This window comes from Equus caballus, chromosome 1 (genome assembly GCF_041296265.1).
Source record: "Equus caballus isolate H_3958 breed thoroughbred chromosome 1, TB-T2T, whole genome shotgun sequence".
Taxonomy (NCBI): domain Eukaryota; kingdom Metazoa; phylum Chordata; class Mammalia; order Perissodactyla; family Equidae; genus Equus; species Equus caballus.
The window spans coordinates 135,215,087-135,231,834 of NC_091684.1; the positions used below are offsets into that span (position 1 = coordinate 135,215,087).

At 35.1% G+C, this 16,748-nt stretch overlaps 1 protein-coding gene across 12 annotated transcripts in view; it reads right to left on the reverse strand.

Moving 5' to 3' along the window:
* LRRC49 (leucine rich repeat containing 49) overlaps positions 1-16,748 on the reverse strand; it is a 137,485-nt gene that overhangs the window by 49,369 nt on the left and 71,368 nt on the right. For all 12 annotated transcript variants that reach the window (XM_023654519.2, XM_070269274.1, XM_001495228.6 and 9 more), the window contains one exon: positions 8,774-8,921. In XM_023654519.2, coding sequence (XP_023510287.1) covers positions 8,774-8,921 — 148 coding nt within the window. The remainder of the gene's footprint in view (positions 1-8,773; positions 8,922-16,748) is intronic.

The following is a 16,748-nucleotide window of genomic DNA, read 5'->3' on the forward strand; positions in this document are numbered from 1 at the left end:
CAAGACCACATACTATGGACAGACAGGCAGTATGATCATGAAATAAACTGTGTTGCTTTAATCTACTAAAGTTAGAGAAGTTGTTACTGTAACATAATCTAGTCTATCCAGAGCAGTATATATGTTATATTAGAATTAAGGAAGACCAAAGAGGACATGAAAATGTATTTCTAGAAGTATTATAAATGCTTCTGAAAACAAAGAAAAGACCTAGACTAAAAAAGCATATTAAAGATGCACAAAAGAAACTATCACGGAGTTAAAAAGGAAACTAGAAGTACATCCATTAGAAGACTCTAATTTTAGAAATGAAGAAATGAATGTTCTGAGAAGTTTAACAGTTTATACAAGGTGACACAGCTACTGACCATGCCAGGATCAGGACCAGAAGCCACGTTTTGGGAGAAATGGGATTTGTAGTATTTCTTATAATAAGGTTATATTTAAATGTATTTTACTGATTTTAGAAAGTTGAAAAACGAGAGGTAAAAATTCAGTAGTAATCTGCCATATGATTTATTTGTTTTAAAGGGAATGGAAATGTAATGTGACTTCTGGTGAAGTATCTTTTACAATATGGAAAATAGTTATTTTTAATGTTTAAAGGCTGAGTAGAGGTAACGAGGAGAAATAAACTAAATAAGAAATTCAGAACTTTGATTCTGAACTTCATAAAATAGCTGGATTAATAATTATACTAAACTCTTCTGTTCAGTAAATACTGATTTGGTACCTATTAAGTATAATCTATTTCAGAACCAACTTTTTAAAAGAGCAAAATATATTGATGTTCAATTGTGGACTCATCTATAAAATGTGAACTAGAAACAGATTGGTTATTCAAAGAGCCAATTTCAAACAGTACTGGAAACTGTATGGATCACGTACTACACATACTTAAGAGATGATTTCATCAGATTTTCAAAAAGAATTTGAGCTTCTATTAAAGGCTATTTAAAGTAGGACTTTAAAAGGAAAGCTAAACCTAGGAAAACTGGATATACACCAAATCAATTCAACTATTGGGTGTTTTTAAAAAAATTTATGCATCTGATGACTATATTTCAGCCCCAAATAATTATAGAGTAACTAAACTTAGAATAAAAAATAAACCTCTAATTGTAAAGATAAGCTATAAATCTGTTGGTAAGGAGGAAAAACTGTAAAATTTTGGCATCATCACGATAATAGTCCAATTTCTGGGAAAAAAGCCATATCCTTTATGTAGCAAAAGAAAAGAATCTATCTGGGACCAAAACAAAATCTACTTTTTTCCTTACTTCAGTTTGTCATGAAAACCCAATATAGAAACGATTTCAAATTAAGAACTGCAGCCATTTAATAGGTGTTTGATAACTTAGATTATACTCTGTTAGCAGATTATTAAGGCTCTAAAACAATGCATATATTATATGAAAAGAAGTTTTGCTCCAAAATAAATAACAGTAGTCCTAATATGGGTAGCAATTTATTATGGGGAATTTAAAAAAATGAATGGCAATGTGGTGTTTTAACCTTCAGAATAGATAGTTATAAAAGACATTGTTTTCCTTGACAACATCAAATATTAAAACAGACTTTAAAATCACAGAGTTTTTGTCTAGAAGAGATGGTCCATATTTTTCATTCAAACAATCTTTTTTTTACAGAGAAAACTGATATTTCCAGGGTCATAGTTAATGTCAGAATGAAGATTAGAAGCCATGTCACCTGACTTCTACTGGCCCAGGGATATTAGCTGTTAAATACTAGGGGGGAGGGGGAGCCAGAACAGGCTAGGTTATACTGCCATTACAACTTGAAAACTTATACTGGCTTACAATAAGAAAAGTTTATTTCTTGATCATGCAAAGAACATTGCAACTGTTCTCCACGTAGTGGCTAAGTATTCCCAGGTGCTGTGATGTGATGGCATCTTCAATTCAATGACCACCACATGGGAGAAAAGCATGGAAAATCACACATCATCTTTTAAATGCTTCTGCCTGAAAATTATATACATTACTTCTGTTCACATTTCATCAGTGAAAGCAAGTTGAACAACCACACTTAACTTCAAGAGGAAAGGAAATATCTTTCCACGTGTCAAAAAAGAGGGGGAGAACCAGAACGTATGGGTGAGCATTAGTAATGGCTACTCCAACAGGAAACTCACTTCCATCTCAAGTTATGCCATTTTCGGGGAACAAATTGTAAATAAGTTCATATTAAGCCAACCAAATGTGGGTTTAAGGTGAAAACCTTAGATATTGTGTCCATTTCAGAATTGTGACAATAGTGACTGCATTCACAAAATACTGTTTTAGAAATAAAAAGGAGATAATTCTGCCTCCCAGAATTTTCTGTACAACAGTCTTTGTTCCAGTTCCTCAAAATGTGTCTATTCTTCTCTCTTTTGTTTTTTTTTTTGGACAGACATGAAAATATATGAAGGCTACTGTAATACTTCCTTATGTCTTCTCCTTTGTCAATGAATTGTGCCAGGTTCTCTGCAAATACTCGTTTGTTATCACCGCTCTAAAACTAATAGTGCAGGTGTAATCTGACCATTAAATAAAAAAATAAGGACTATTGTCTCTATTTTTCTGAATTCTCTATTTCTATAAATGAATATTGCTTTAAACCATATTGACTTCTAACAATCACATCTCACAGTGAGCTCAATTTGAACGTATCAATTCCAAATGCAAGACCTAGTCACACATGCTGCTGAGTCTCATCTCCCATAACCCTGCATTTGTGCTGAGAATTGGTTTGTTGTTGTTGTTATGGAGTAAAGTCCAGGATTTTCAATTTATCTATTTTTTATCTTGCTAACTCTTCTTATTTTTCTAGACTAGAAATCAGCAAACTTTTTCTGTAAAGGGCCAGATAGTAAATCTTTTAGGCTTTGTGAGAAACATAAGATCTCTATTGCATATTCTTCTTTCTTTTTCTTTTCTTTTTCACTTTTTTTTTTTCCACAATGTTTTAAAAATATAAAAACCATTCATATCTTGAGAGCCGTACAAAAATAGGTTGCAGGATGGATATGGCCCACAGGTTGTACCTTAACAAACCTTGTTCTAGACAATTAAACTACTTTTGGGTTCTGATTTGATCAACCAATATATCAGGATCTCTAATTTCTCCAGTTTCTGTCATCCACATACTTTATCAGATTGTCATCTAGTCATTTAACAAAAATGTAAAATAGAATGGGCCTGCAGAGAAAGCCTCCTGGCACATAGCACAGATCTCGCTCCAGGCTAACACTAATCCTCACTCCACGCTCTGTAGGGATGCTTAGATCACAGACCTACTCACCCATGTTGTCATACAACTTACTCAAAGTAATATCATAAACACCAAAACACTATTTATCTATAGCACTCCTCCGAGAGTCTATTTATAATATCTAAAATAGAAAACTAGTTTTGTCTGGTGTGAACTGTTTTTAGTGAAGTAATGCTGCCTCCTAGTGATCAATTCCTTAAGCACCCACAACCTATCTTTCAACAATCCAATGTAGTATTCTTTCATAACCAACATCAAGTTAACTGTCACAATTTGTGGAATTTATATTCTTTCCTTCTGTGATAAAGACAGATTAGTTCATCTTACCTTTCAACTACCCTATTATTCTATACTGCTTCTCAGATCTAACTTTCAGTGGTCTAGCAATTTATTCACTAGGTTTATTCCATGCCCTCCATCAAGGATTGGCAAACTCCGGCCCACAGGCCAAATCCAGCCTGCCACCTCCTCTTGTAAACAGAGTTTTACTGCAAGACAGCCATGCTCCTTCATTTATATATTGTCTCTCCTGTTCTCACACTACAATGAGACAGTTGAGTAGTTTTCAACAGAGATTGTATTGCCCCAAAAACCTGAAATATTTATTTACAGGTCCTTTACAGATAAAGTTTGCCAGCCCCTGCTCTAGGTGAGTCTGGACTAAAACTTATTTAGTCACCTATCCTAGGCTTCACTTTCATCTTATTAACATTTACTTTTATTCTTTATAATCTAAAAGTCATTCTTCTTAACAGAGATAACAAAAGCAAAATAGGAACTGAGGCCAGTGACTCATATTCTCTATTGGCATCACATTGTGTCTTGCTATTCCCCTGGATTAGACCCCCAAAAGCTCTTACCCTGACTAATCTCCCTGCTTCTCATCTCATCACCCACCCCATCTGCCCCAGTTCATCCTGTGGACTGCTACCTAGATAGACAATCTTTTTAATAGGCAAATCTAATTTAACTACCTCGCACTGTTCAAGGGCTTCCTATTAGGTGCAAGACAAAAATCTAAACTCTTCATTATGACATAAAACGCCCTTCATGGCCTACCCTTTGCCTATCAGACATCCTTTTCTCCTGCTCTTCTCCGCCCTGTACACTCAATGCTCAGCCATGTTGAATTGCTACCAGCTGCTATATTCTCTCACACCCCTTTGCATGTTGGACGCCTTCTCTCTCCCTGGAACACTCTCCACAAATATATCTTCCTTCTTCACCACTCTTCAAGTCTCAAGTCAAGTCTTTTCTCCTTTGGAACTTTTCCTATTTCTCTGGTAAACATAGGAGTGCATTGTTCTTCAATATCATTGTGCCATATGTGTCTGTATATGCACTTTGTGTGTGAGTGTGTGCATACACACACTCATATCTATCGATCGCTCTATCTTATCTAAGTAGCTTGTCGTTTTGCCGTATAATCTGGCTGCATGCCTGCCTCTGCACCAGACTGTAAGTAACTCGAGGGCACAAACTGTGATTTTGATCTGTCATCGCTAGCGTCTAATACAGACCCTCACACAAAAACTTTTCAGTTCAAGGTGCCTGAGAGCGTCTCAGGAATTTTTTCATGGTGCATCTAAGTCAAAAGAAATGAGTTATAGCTCTATTTACTAAGTGGTTAGTAAACAATTGAATAACTATTCACACTTTAGCATCTTAGCCATTTGAAAAAATAATACATGTAAATTAAAAGAAAAAATTGTATACCATTCTTAAATAACCACAATTACTTACCAATGGAACATGTGTACTACAGCATTACACAACTTCTCAAACATTGGAATTAAACTGGGACACCGCCACCTTCATTTCCCATTCCTTACTGATTTGGGCATGGCATTTGTTTTTATCACAACCACCACTGAAAGCTCAGCTTTGTAAAGAATGATCCCATGGAGGGAAACAGTGTGACCTAACATTGAAATGGTAAACTACCTTGAGCTAGTAGTTTTCTCAGTGTCTCACAGATATCAAATACCACCGTGTTTCCCTTGAAAATTAAAAATATTCCACAGTGCCCCTGTGAGTTCACTGCAGCATCCTTGGCACACCGTTTGGGATCCATAGCCCTAGTGCCTAGAAGTTCATTAAATATTTGTGTGATCCACCCCAGTTAGAATGTTTATATGGTAAATTACATAAATATTTAACCAAGATAGCATCTTTAAAGAGAAAAAATAGTTATAGAACAGGTATCAGCAAATTTTTCTAGCCAGGCAGTAAATATTTTAGGCTTGTAGGCCATATCGTTTTTTTAGGAACTGCTCAATTCTGCCATTTCAGCATCAAAGCAGACATAGATAATACATACGTGAATGGATATGACTGTGTTAGAAAACAACTTTATTTACAAAAACATGTGGCCAGCTTATGGGCCATTGTTTGCCAACCCTGTTTTAGAAAGTTTTTTAAATGGTATATTGTTTCCATATAAAGTTGCTAAAAAGTTACAAACAAAAGGTGAGACTAAATATCATGAGTCCATATGGACACAAATAAATGAATACATTGAAAATTTTATGAAGAATAGGATTACAAAAGGAAAGAGAATAACTTTACATCAAGAAGCCTAGCAGACACCATCTTAATTAAAGTGAACATCATCAATAAAGGAATAAATATAAATTACACATCACTTAATAGGATGCAATGAGAAGAATGCAAAATTACTTCTGTGATATTAATACCAAAGATCTACAACTAAAAATTGTAAAGAAATATTGAAAAAACAATAGAATACTACTCCGCCATAAAAAAGACAAAATCATACCATTTGCGACAGCATGGATGGACCTTGAGGGTATTATGCTAAGCAAAATAAGTCAGACAGAGAAAGACAAATACCATATGATTTCACTCATATGTGGAAGATATACAAACACACAGAAAAGGAGAACAGATTAGTGGTTACCAGAAGAGAAGGGGATATGGGGCAAAAGGGGTAAAGGGGCACATATGTGTGGTGATGGATAAAAACTGGACTGTCAGTGATGAACATGATGCAATCTGTAGAGAAACTGAAATATGGGGATGTACACCTGGAATTTACACAATGTTGTAAGCCAATATGGCCTCAATAATTTTTACAAAAACCTGAACTGAGGGTCATTCTACAAAATAACTGATCTATAATCTATAAATGCCAAAGTCACGAAAGTCAAGGAAAGACTGAGGAACTATTCCTGAAAAATAGTGACAGAAGAGACATGACAACAAAATGCATCTATATGCAATATATAATTCCAAACTGGACCATTCTGATATAAAGAACATTATTGATATAATTGATAAAATTTAATGTGGTTTGAGAATTAGATACTAGTAGTTATTCAATATTTATTTCCCGATTTTGTTGGTAATACTGTATTTATATGGGAGAATGTCTTTGCTTGCAGGAAATACACACAAATTCAGGGTTGTTGGGGAATCGAGTTAGCAGCTTGCTTTCAAACGGTTTTAAAAAAGTTCTTTGTACTTCACTTACAGCTTTTATATATCTTTCAGATTGTTTCCATTAAAAAGAATTTAATTTCTAAAATTGAAAAGTGGAGAAGTGGATATGCAAGGATTGCTGTTCTGTATTTAGCAGAACAGCTGGCCCTGCTCCCATCTCAGGTGATCTTCATTCATTTCCTTACAGGTAAACACACCCTATGGAACATACAAGGACAATGATTATATACAGTATAATTTTCCTATATTTAAGGCATAGAAGTAGGTAAATTTCTCTCAATCAACAAGTCTTTATTGAACACGACTGTATTCTCATCACTGTGTGAGAGAGAGAAGGAGAGGAAATAAATATGTATAGAACATCTGTATGTATCAGGTGAGGAGGAAGAACAGCTTCTGCCCTTAAGGACTATATACCTTAGCTGGGTAGACAAGAGTGACACATAAATTCACTATGAGAAACCTAATGCACAATTAAGTACTAATTTATATAAATGGGTTAGCTTAGTATCTTACCCCATTCATCTCAATCTCAAGAGGAAGAGCAATTGGAAGTACCAAAGATGCTTAATTGAGAAAGAGACAGGGATAAGGGTAAAAGTACAAAACAGTGTTGACAGTGTAGGTCTGAACAAACTGAGAGGACAAAGAACCATATCTCTATGCTGGAAGAGAGAGGCAGGACTCTAGGAGATCCCTGGTACTCATGAATTCATCAACACTTTAACTATCTGCTAAATACCTTAGGTTTCCATAACATTGCTGAGGTAGAAATGTAAACTGCACACATTGTGAAACTGGTGTACAGCCAATGAGTCAATTAATAAATAATAAACCCAGCTGATCACTGAGAATCCATATTAAAATTAGCAGAATTTAAAAGTAGGAAAACAGGTGGAGGCTTAGGATATTTTTTAGATCAGAGATTATCAAACTGAGATTTTTTCAAGTAATGAATTGATTATTTATTTATTTATTTTTTGTGAGGAAGATTGGCCCTGAGCTAACATCTGTTGCCAATCTTCCTCTTTTTGCTTGAGGAATATTGGCCGTGAGCTAATATCTGTGCTAGCTGTCCTCTATTTTGTAGGTAGGACACCGCCACAGCATGGCTTGATGAGCAGTGTGTAGGTCCATGCTCAGGATCTGAACCTGTGAACTCCAGGTCACCAAAACAGAGCATGTGAACTTAACCACTATGCCACCAGTTGGCCTCCAAACTGAGATTATTAATAGGTATTTTCTGAGAAAATAAAATATTCAAATAAATTTAAGATGCAATGAAACAAATTAAGGTAAGTTTCTTTATTACAGAACTTCTTGGAGTCTGTAATATGCTAATGTGCATTGTACACCTTAAAAGAGGGGTATCATATGCAGCATTTCACTTAGCTCAGGAGCCATATCAAAACATCTAAGTGTAGAAAATACCTAACATGGAGACAGAGTGAATAAAAAAAGAGATTGCTACTTTGAGAGGCATAGTATCAATAATAACAATAACAAACAACAGCTCCTTATGATGCTTCCTAGGAGCCTCATACTGTTCTAAGGTTTAGTATTTTATTTTATCTTAACAACCCTATGACATAATATAATTATGATTCCCATTTTACTTTGAGAAAAATGAAATGTAGAAATTTTAAGTAAATTGCCAAAGGTCATATGCCTAGAAAATGGTCAAACAGTCTGGCTCCATCACCCATGTTTTTAACCACTATACCATTGAACTTATCAAGGAAATTTTTACTCATCCATTCCAAAGTAAATTATTAATTAGATACTAAGCAAGAATGAGAAATAAGCATGATTATTATTTTAAATAGAAGATTAGGAATTTAAAAAGCCCTATTCAATGAAACTGGAATCGGGGACAGGTGGTAAAAAAATCTGCAATTATAATTATGAAGTATACAGTCATGATAATCCACAGTTCATAAAAATTAAGAAGCATTTCAAGCAAAGAGTATGCATGCCAATTTCTTAATGCATGCTAAGGAAAACAATATGGTAAGCACTTTAGAAGAGTTCTCACCGTGATTCTCTTCATATCTAGCTGGCGCAGCTGCATCATATTCTGAAGGATAGTGTGTTTGTACCATGACTCTTGAGCTATTGGATTGCCATCAAAAGTGATGTCTGAGAGAGATGTAGAGTCAGCAAGGCAGCAGACACTCTCAAAACTGCAGGAGAGAGAGAAACCACTGGGTTATTGTGAGACCTTCAAACAGCACTTTCATTTCTTTAATAGACATTGTTTTTTTAAAACAGTTTTAGACTTACAGAGAAATTGAGAAGATAGTACAGAGTTCCCATATACTCTGCATGTAGTTTCCCCTATTATTAACATCTTGTATTAATATACTACAGTTTTTACAATTAGTGAACTAATATCAATACATTCTTACTAACTCAAGACCATATATTATCTAGATTTCCTTAGTTTTTCCCTAATGTCCTTTTTCTACTCCAGGACCTCATCCAGGACACCACATGGCATTTAGTTGTCCTGTCTCCTTAGGCTCCTCTTGACTGTGCCAGTTTCTTAGACTTTCCTTGTTTTTGATGGCCTTGACAGTTCTGAGGAATACCAGTCAGTTATTTTGTAGGCCGCTCCTCTATTGGGATGTGTCTGATACTTTTCTCATGATTAGACTAGGGTTGAGGTACATACTATTAATTAACATGACTTATCACTGTCCATGTTGGCCTTGAGAACCTGGGTGAGGTAGTGCTTCTCCGTTTTCTCCAATGTGCAGTTAGTCTTCCCTTCCCTTCTTTCCACACTGAATCCTTTGGAAGGAAGTCATCATGTGCAGCCCCAACTTAGCGAGTGGGAAGTTCAGCTGCCCCTCCTTGAGGGCAGAGTATCTACATAAATTATTTGGAATTCTTCTTCCCAGAAGGTTTGTCTTTTTTCCCCCATTTATTTATTTATATCAGTTTCAATTTATGGATATTTATTTTATACTTTGGGTTATAATCCAAAACTATTTTACTTATCTTATTGTTCAACTTGTTCCAGCTTTGGCCATTGGAGGCTCTTTCAGTCGGCTCCTATGTTCCTTTGACATACCCCCATTAATGTGGATTTTTTTTTGAGCACTCCTTTACTTTCTGGCACTATAAGATTCTCTAGATTCATATTATATATTTACTATCCCAGTCCTAGAATCAGCCATTTCTCCAAGGAGCCATGGTTCCTTTTATTGTAAATGGTATTAGAAACAAAGATCCGCTGGCTAAGTGTACTTCTTGCTACTGGGATGGCGTTTCTTTCAGGTTCTCTGCTGACAAAGTAAAGAAATATACGTGTATATGCTAACCTGTGTGTATACATATATCTATAATATTTCTCCATGTAGCCATCTGTGTCTATACTAAGCTAAAGATGAGCTCACACTGTTGTCTCAAACTCTATTACCAAAAGGATCATTCCAGCCTCCTTCCCTTGCTTATCTGTAAATTTCTACTCCCACCAGGAGAAATCTGGCTCCCACCATCTCCCAGCCATCATTCAATTGTTCAATTCCAGAATACATGCATAGTGGTATCCGAGTTTTTAACCTGTACCCCCGTGGGAAACGACTCTATCAACTAAAACACAATGTTTATGTGTAATTCCTTTTGCATTTAGTTTTGCAGACTCATTTACAAACTTACTTAGGTCAGCACCTTACCCCACCACCCCTTCAGGGAGGTTTTTCCATACAATTGAAATACAGTTAGATTCTCTTGTCATAGTCTGTGTTCATTCCTTCCTGGGATCCTACAACCTCCTAAATGATTTTTTTTAATTTGCATACATTAAGGATCACTCTTTGCTGTAAAGTTCTAGGGGTTTTGACAAATGCAGAATGTCATGTATCCCCCACTAAAGCAGCATACAGAATAGTTTCATGGCCCTAAAAATCCCCTATTCAAAGCTTCTCCTCTCTCCCTGAATCCCTGGCAACCACTTATTTTTTTATGTCTCTATAGTTTTGCCTTTTCCAGAATGTCATACAGCTGGAATCACATAACACGTAGTCTTTTTAGACTGGCTTCTTCCACTTAGTAATATGCATTTTAGGTTCATCTATATCTTTTTATGGCTTCATAGATCTTTTTTTAATCACTAAGTAATATTCCACTGTATGAGTGTACGAACAGCTTGTTTATCCATTCACCTAGTGAAGACATCTTGATTGCTTCCAGTTTTTAGCCATTATGAACAAAGCTGCTATAAATATTTGTCTGTAGGTTTTTGTGTGAACATAAGTTTTCAACTCAACTGGGTAAATACTTAAGAGTGCAACTGCTGGATCGTATAGGAAGACTATGTTTAGCTTTGCAAGAAACTGCCAAACTGTCTTCCAAAGTGACTGTATCATCTTGTATTCCTACCAGCTCTGCATTCTCATCAGCATTTGGTATTTGTCAGTTTTGGGGGATTTTAGCTATTCCAATAGGTGTGTAGTGGTGTCTCATTGTTTTACTATGGAATTCCATAATGACAAAGGATGCTGAGCATTTTTTCATATGCACATTTGCCATATGTATGTCTTCTTTGCATTTTTACCTCTCGTTCCATTTTTTACTTAGGTTGTTTTCTTATTGTTGAATTTTAAGAGTTTTTTTGTATATCATAGATAGGTTTCTTTTTTATCAGATACATGTTTTGCAAATATTTCTCGTCATCTGTGACTTGTCTTTTCACTTCCTTAATAGTGTCTTTCACAGTACAGAAGTTTTTAATTTTAATGATGTCCAACTTATCAATTTTCTCTTTCATGGATCACGCTTTTGGTGTTGTATCTAAAAACTCATCGCCAAACCCAAGGTTGCCTAGATTTTCTCCTAAGTTTTCTTTTAGGTATAAAGTTTATGTCTAGATTGTAAAAGGTATAAGGTCTATGTCTAGATTCACTTTTTTAGAGAAATATCCAATTGTTTCAGTACCGTTTGTTGAAAACACTATCCTTTCTCTATTGAATTGGCTTTGCTCCTTTGTCAAAGATCACTTGACTATATATTTGTGTAGGTCTATTTCTGGGCCGTCTGCTCTGTTCCATTGATATACGTGTCTACTCTTTCACCAATACCATGCTGTCCTGATTACTGTACCTTTATAATAAGTCTTGAAGTAGGTTAATGAATCCTCCAACTTTGTTTTCCTTCAGTATCGTTTAGCTATTCTAGGTCTCAGCTTTTCCATGTAAACTTTAGAATCCATTTGTTGATATCTACAAAATGACTTGCTGGGATTTTGATTGGGACTTTCATTTTTTAAAGAAAGGAATAATCACTTTTCTAAATAATACCCCAGAGCAGGTCGGTAAAACTCATTTATATTAGTCATCTAATCTAGTGTCTAATCAAATAATTAATGAAAACACCTAGGCCTAAAAGCACTTTATTTAATGAGGTACTATACTGAATATCTTTCTTCCTGTGTTAAGAAAAGCTACACGATATAGAATATTTATGCTATAGAAAATAACCTGTGTGTTCACAATTAAGGTTGAGGCAAGCTCTCTAGCAAGAACAAAGTTCATTGTGTTTTTTATTGTCATATTTAAATATTTCTTCTATGTTTTCCTCCCATCCAAGGTAAAGAGATAGTCCACTATCAATTATTTTACCTCAGAGCTTATCCTTACCAATCTAAAAGGTAAATCTCATGATTCATATTCACATCATGGTTTTTGAGACATGTTTAGATAATTATGAGACATTTTTTAAAAGGCTGGTATATGTAGGTAAAAATGAGAGTTCATGAATTTAAACTTAAGCACTTCAGGTGTAAATAAACATCAACAAACATTATATTTTTTTCCACCTAGCATTAACAAGTTTTGTTTATCACTATAAAATATCTTAGAACAGTTTCTGGTGTTTGAGATGGATGTTTAAAAGATGCTTCTCTCCTTCCCTCATAGTTGTTTACATAAAGCTTAAATCAAATAAAAATGCTTCTGATAATTTCCAAACTGAAACACAAGGCAAAGTTTCATTTCTTCCACAGTGTTAAGTGAACTAACTTCCCTCCACATGTTTTCTGCTCTGTATATTTCCTGTCTGATGAATGATGTCATCATCAAGTCAGTTGCCACTGCGAACCACACTCTTCCTCAGAAATTGATGATTGAGAATGGGAACTGTGAAGAGTCATCAAGGGATTTTAAGCAAGGGGTGGCTAATGTGACTAGAATAATCACAACTTAGTAACATTATAGAAGGTATAAATGAAAAAAAAGAGTTAAGAGTAAAAAACTAGTTATAAAATAGATTGCTGTAATAAAGGTGAAAAATAGTAAGGGTCTAACATACCAAAAACTAAGGTGATAGCCATAAGAGTAAAGAGGAAGGGATAGGTTCTATGAAAGTTTAAAGTGTGGCACGGACAGAAATTAGTAATCATTTGAATATGAAGAAGAGATAAATCTAGAATAACATACAGGTTCTCTTGGGTTAATGATTGACATGGTGGTTACAAGGATGTATACTTTGCCAAAATTCGTTGAACTCTACACTTAAAATAGGTATATTTTATTACATGTAAATTATATTTCAATGAAGTGATTTACAAAGAAATTTAAAGTATAAAAAGCACATATTTGAGAGATCACATTTTCATCTATCAGGTCTCTTTTATCTGGAACACCATGTGACACTGGTGGCCAGTGGCTATTAGGACATGTTTCAAGAGGGCTTTCATTAAGTTTCCCTAAAACTTTCAAGGGATGGGGTAACTAATTTCAACCTTAAGATATTAACTAATGTGAGGAGCAGAGGCAACAGAGCCAGTAGATGGTCTATGTTAAAGAGCAGTTTTCTTCAATGGCCCAGCATGTCTGAACAGAATTAAACTGGAAGCTTCCTGAGGGCTAGAAATGTGGTGTGACCACTGCCCCAACACCTAACATAGGACCTAGCATTTAATAAGTTTGCAATAAAGTTCTGGGGAATGAATGAAAGAAGATGATGAATTGAAATGATTCCAAAGGTCATATTCTTGATAAAAAAAATTAATAAGTGAATTTTATTACACTATCCCTGAAATTACTTTTTAAAAGTTATCACGCTATTCGAGAATCATTATGCCCTGATATCTGTCACTAATAACACAGATGCACTGAAAAGTGGAAATAATATGTCTAGAGCATAGAGAAGCTGGAAAATCTCATTTTATCATAGGTAGATTCTAATTTTACTGTTTATTTACAAGCTGGGCTGAAGACAGTCTATGATTTGTTTCTTATTGATAAGCATAATTTTAAACTACAATAATTCCAACTGTTCTCAGCCCTACTTCTTGAGTATTCCTTTGGGGAGTGGAGTTAGTCTAATAATTACCAAATAAGTGGTGTTAAACACAAAACTAAATGATAGCTTCGTAGAATTTAAATATAAAGCACATTAGTGGATAGAGAAGAAAATAGTATGCCCAGTGAATACAGTCATTATGAAGCACTTCAGAGATCTAGAAGACATGCTGATGCCCATCTGGTCGACAACTGTAATTCAAGCACAAACAAAGAGAGGCATGAGGAATGGAAAAATCACTGTAATCCTTAGCAGGTAAAATCCTGACAACCCTTCTCACATCAGCTGCCAGCACTGACACCCAGATTGAAGTCTAGTCTTTATGTTTTGAACAGTTTTATTAAAGTAAAAATAAATCTGTATTTCATCCAGAAGATTCCTAACAAAATTTCATTTCCATCTGCAAGGCATTTGATCAATAAACATGCCAGACATTCCTAGAAATGCACAGACAAAGTACATATGATTTTCAAGACACTCTCTAATCAAACAAAACAATACTCTTTAATTACAAATACAAGCTAATGAAGGGTTATATCCTACCTAACCAAAGAAAATCAAAATCAGATTGTTTAAACAAAAACAAAAAAACCTGGAAATAGAACAGTAAGTATAGCGGAGCAGCATTGGCTTTCAAGAATAGTCTCTCTCTCTCTATTTTTTTAAGAACACAGCACTCAGTTGCATGCCTCTTCAGAGTACCAAGAATGAAAAAGTTTTGGTCCAAAAGCTGACATTTAACTCATAATTTGACTTTCATCTTTTTCCAGATTACTCATACATTTGCTCTGCCTCTAGCACTCTCTTCCCAATGCCACATCTGCTTTCTATCTGCTAAACCTATAGAGGAACAATCTGTCCCTACTGCCCAAAACTCACATCTCAAAAGAAAAATATTTTAGTCCATTTTATGCTTACTTAATAAAACACAGGGAAAAAATAAAATTCCCAAATATGCATGTATACCTCATAGATATTTAACTAACAAGTCCCAAATACCAGTCAAATTTCTTCAATTAGAAAGCTTCCCCCCAAAACTTAGGTACTTTAGAAGAAGAGGTTTTACACCTTCATACCAATAAAGTGCCATGTACTATGAAATAATCTTAATGAAAAGAAAGGCTCACTTATTTTATATTCATCAGCGAGAATTTTACTGAATAGTTACTACTGTACCTAGCAGGCTGCAATGAAATGCAACAGTAGATAAATCAAGTGTACTCACAAGGACTGAAACAAATACAACTGTAAACATCAAATGACTAGAAAGATCTATAAGATAACATATAATGAAGTATTAAAGAATGAAGCGCAGTTAAAAGAGCACATGACGGTGTTTGTATTTGTGATAGAATGAACTAAGTTTGTGGACTGAAGATCTTGCTAAAAACAATGGAAAAGTCTTGATAAAATATATTTTAAAAATCTTCTCAAATGCATCAAATGCATCCACGATCTGCTAAAAAATAAGAAATATACAGGCCGAAAAAAAAAGTAACGGTGGGAACTCAGAGAGGTAAGAAGAATGTTGAAACTGACCTTTTTGCTATGAGAGCATTTACTGAATCCAATGAATTTGAGATTTGTTTACGTGATCTTCAAGGCTGGGAGACAGAAGACAAATCCCAGAGGCCACCCAAGTTGGAGAGCCTAACTGGAGACTTGTCCATAAATCTGGGACCCCAAGGGCTAGACTCTCAATAGAGGGTGAATTACTTATGAATTTTCCTATCCACTGCCTCAGGAATATCGCCTATCTCAAAATTTGGGGTTAAGTAGAAGAGGAGGAAAACAACCACAAATCACAGTTTGCAGCCTGAATCCATGATAAATGGGTGGTCTAAAATATTTCAAGAGGAGAATTGATTTTTTTTTTGATGAGGAGATTGTCCTTGAGCTAATATCTGTTGCCAATCTTCCTCTTTTTGCTTGAGGAAGATTGTCCCTGAGCTAACGTCTGTGACAGTCTTCTTCTATTTTCGTATCTGGGATGCTGCCACAGCATGGCTTGATGAGCAGTGCTAGGTCCGCACCTGGGATCTGAACCTGTGAACCCAGGCCACCAATGCAGAGTACACGAACTTAACAGCTACGCCAACAGGAGAGCCCTGAGAATTGATTTTTTGAAGAGGTGTAAGGCTAGTTATACCTATAAGCATCTGATAGAAACAAATGAAACTCCTCTATGGAGGAAACTACCTTCATACAAGCCCCGCCTAAATTCCCAAAAATAAGGTACCAAGAAAAATAAATAGCTCACAGTTCAAAAGGAAATAGAGCACTCTGATAGTCTACTAGCAGAAACAACAGATGACTTAGTCAGATTGGCTAAGACTTCTTCATACAATGGAATATTCAAACACAGAATTAAAAAATTATAAGATATTTCAAGAAATAAAACCAGGTTTGAAAATATGAGTAAAATCCAATAAGATCTGAGAAGACACAGAACTTCCACAGACTAAAAAAATATTTAAAAAATTAAAATAAAAAAATCAAAGGCAGTAGATGGAGGTAAAGGGAATCAAGCACTTATCCTTCCTTTCCTGAACAAATTGTTCTTCAGGGTAACCAAAAAGATAATAAAAGTTTTCTTTATAGAAGAATTATAGCTAAAAAAATGAAGAATGATAGAATATCACCACTTTGTAATCCCTAATGAAATAATGGATCCAGATGATGATCATCAATGACTGCTAAAA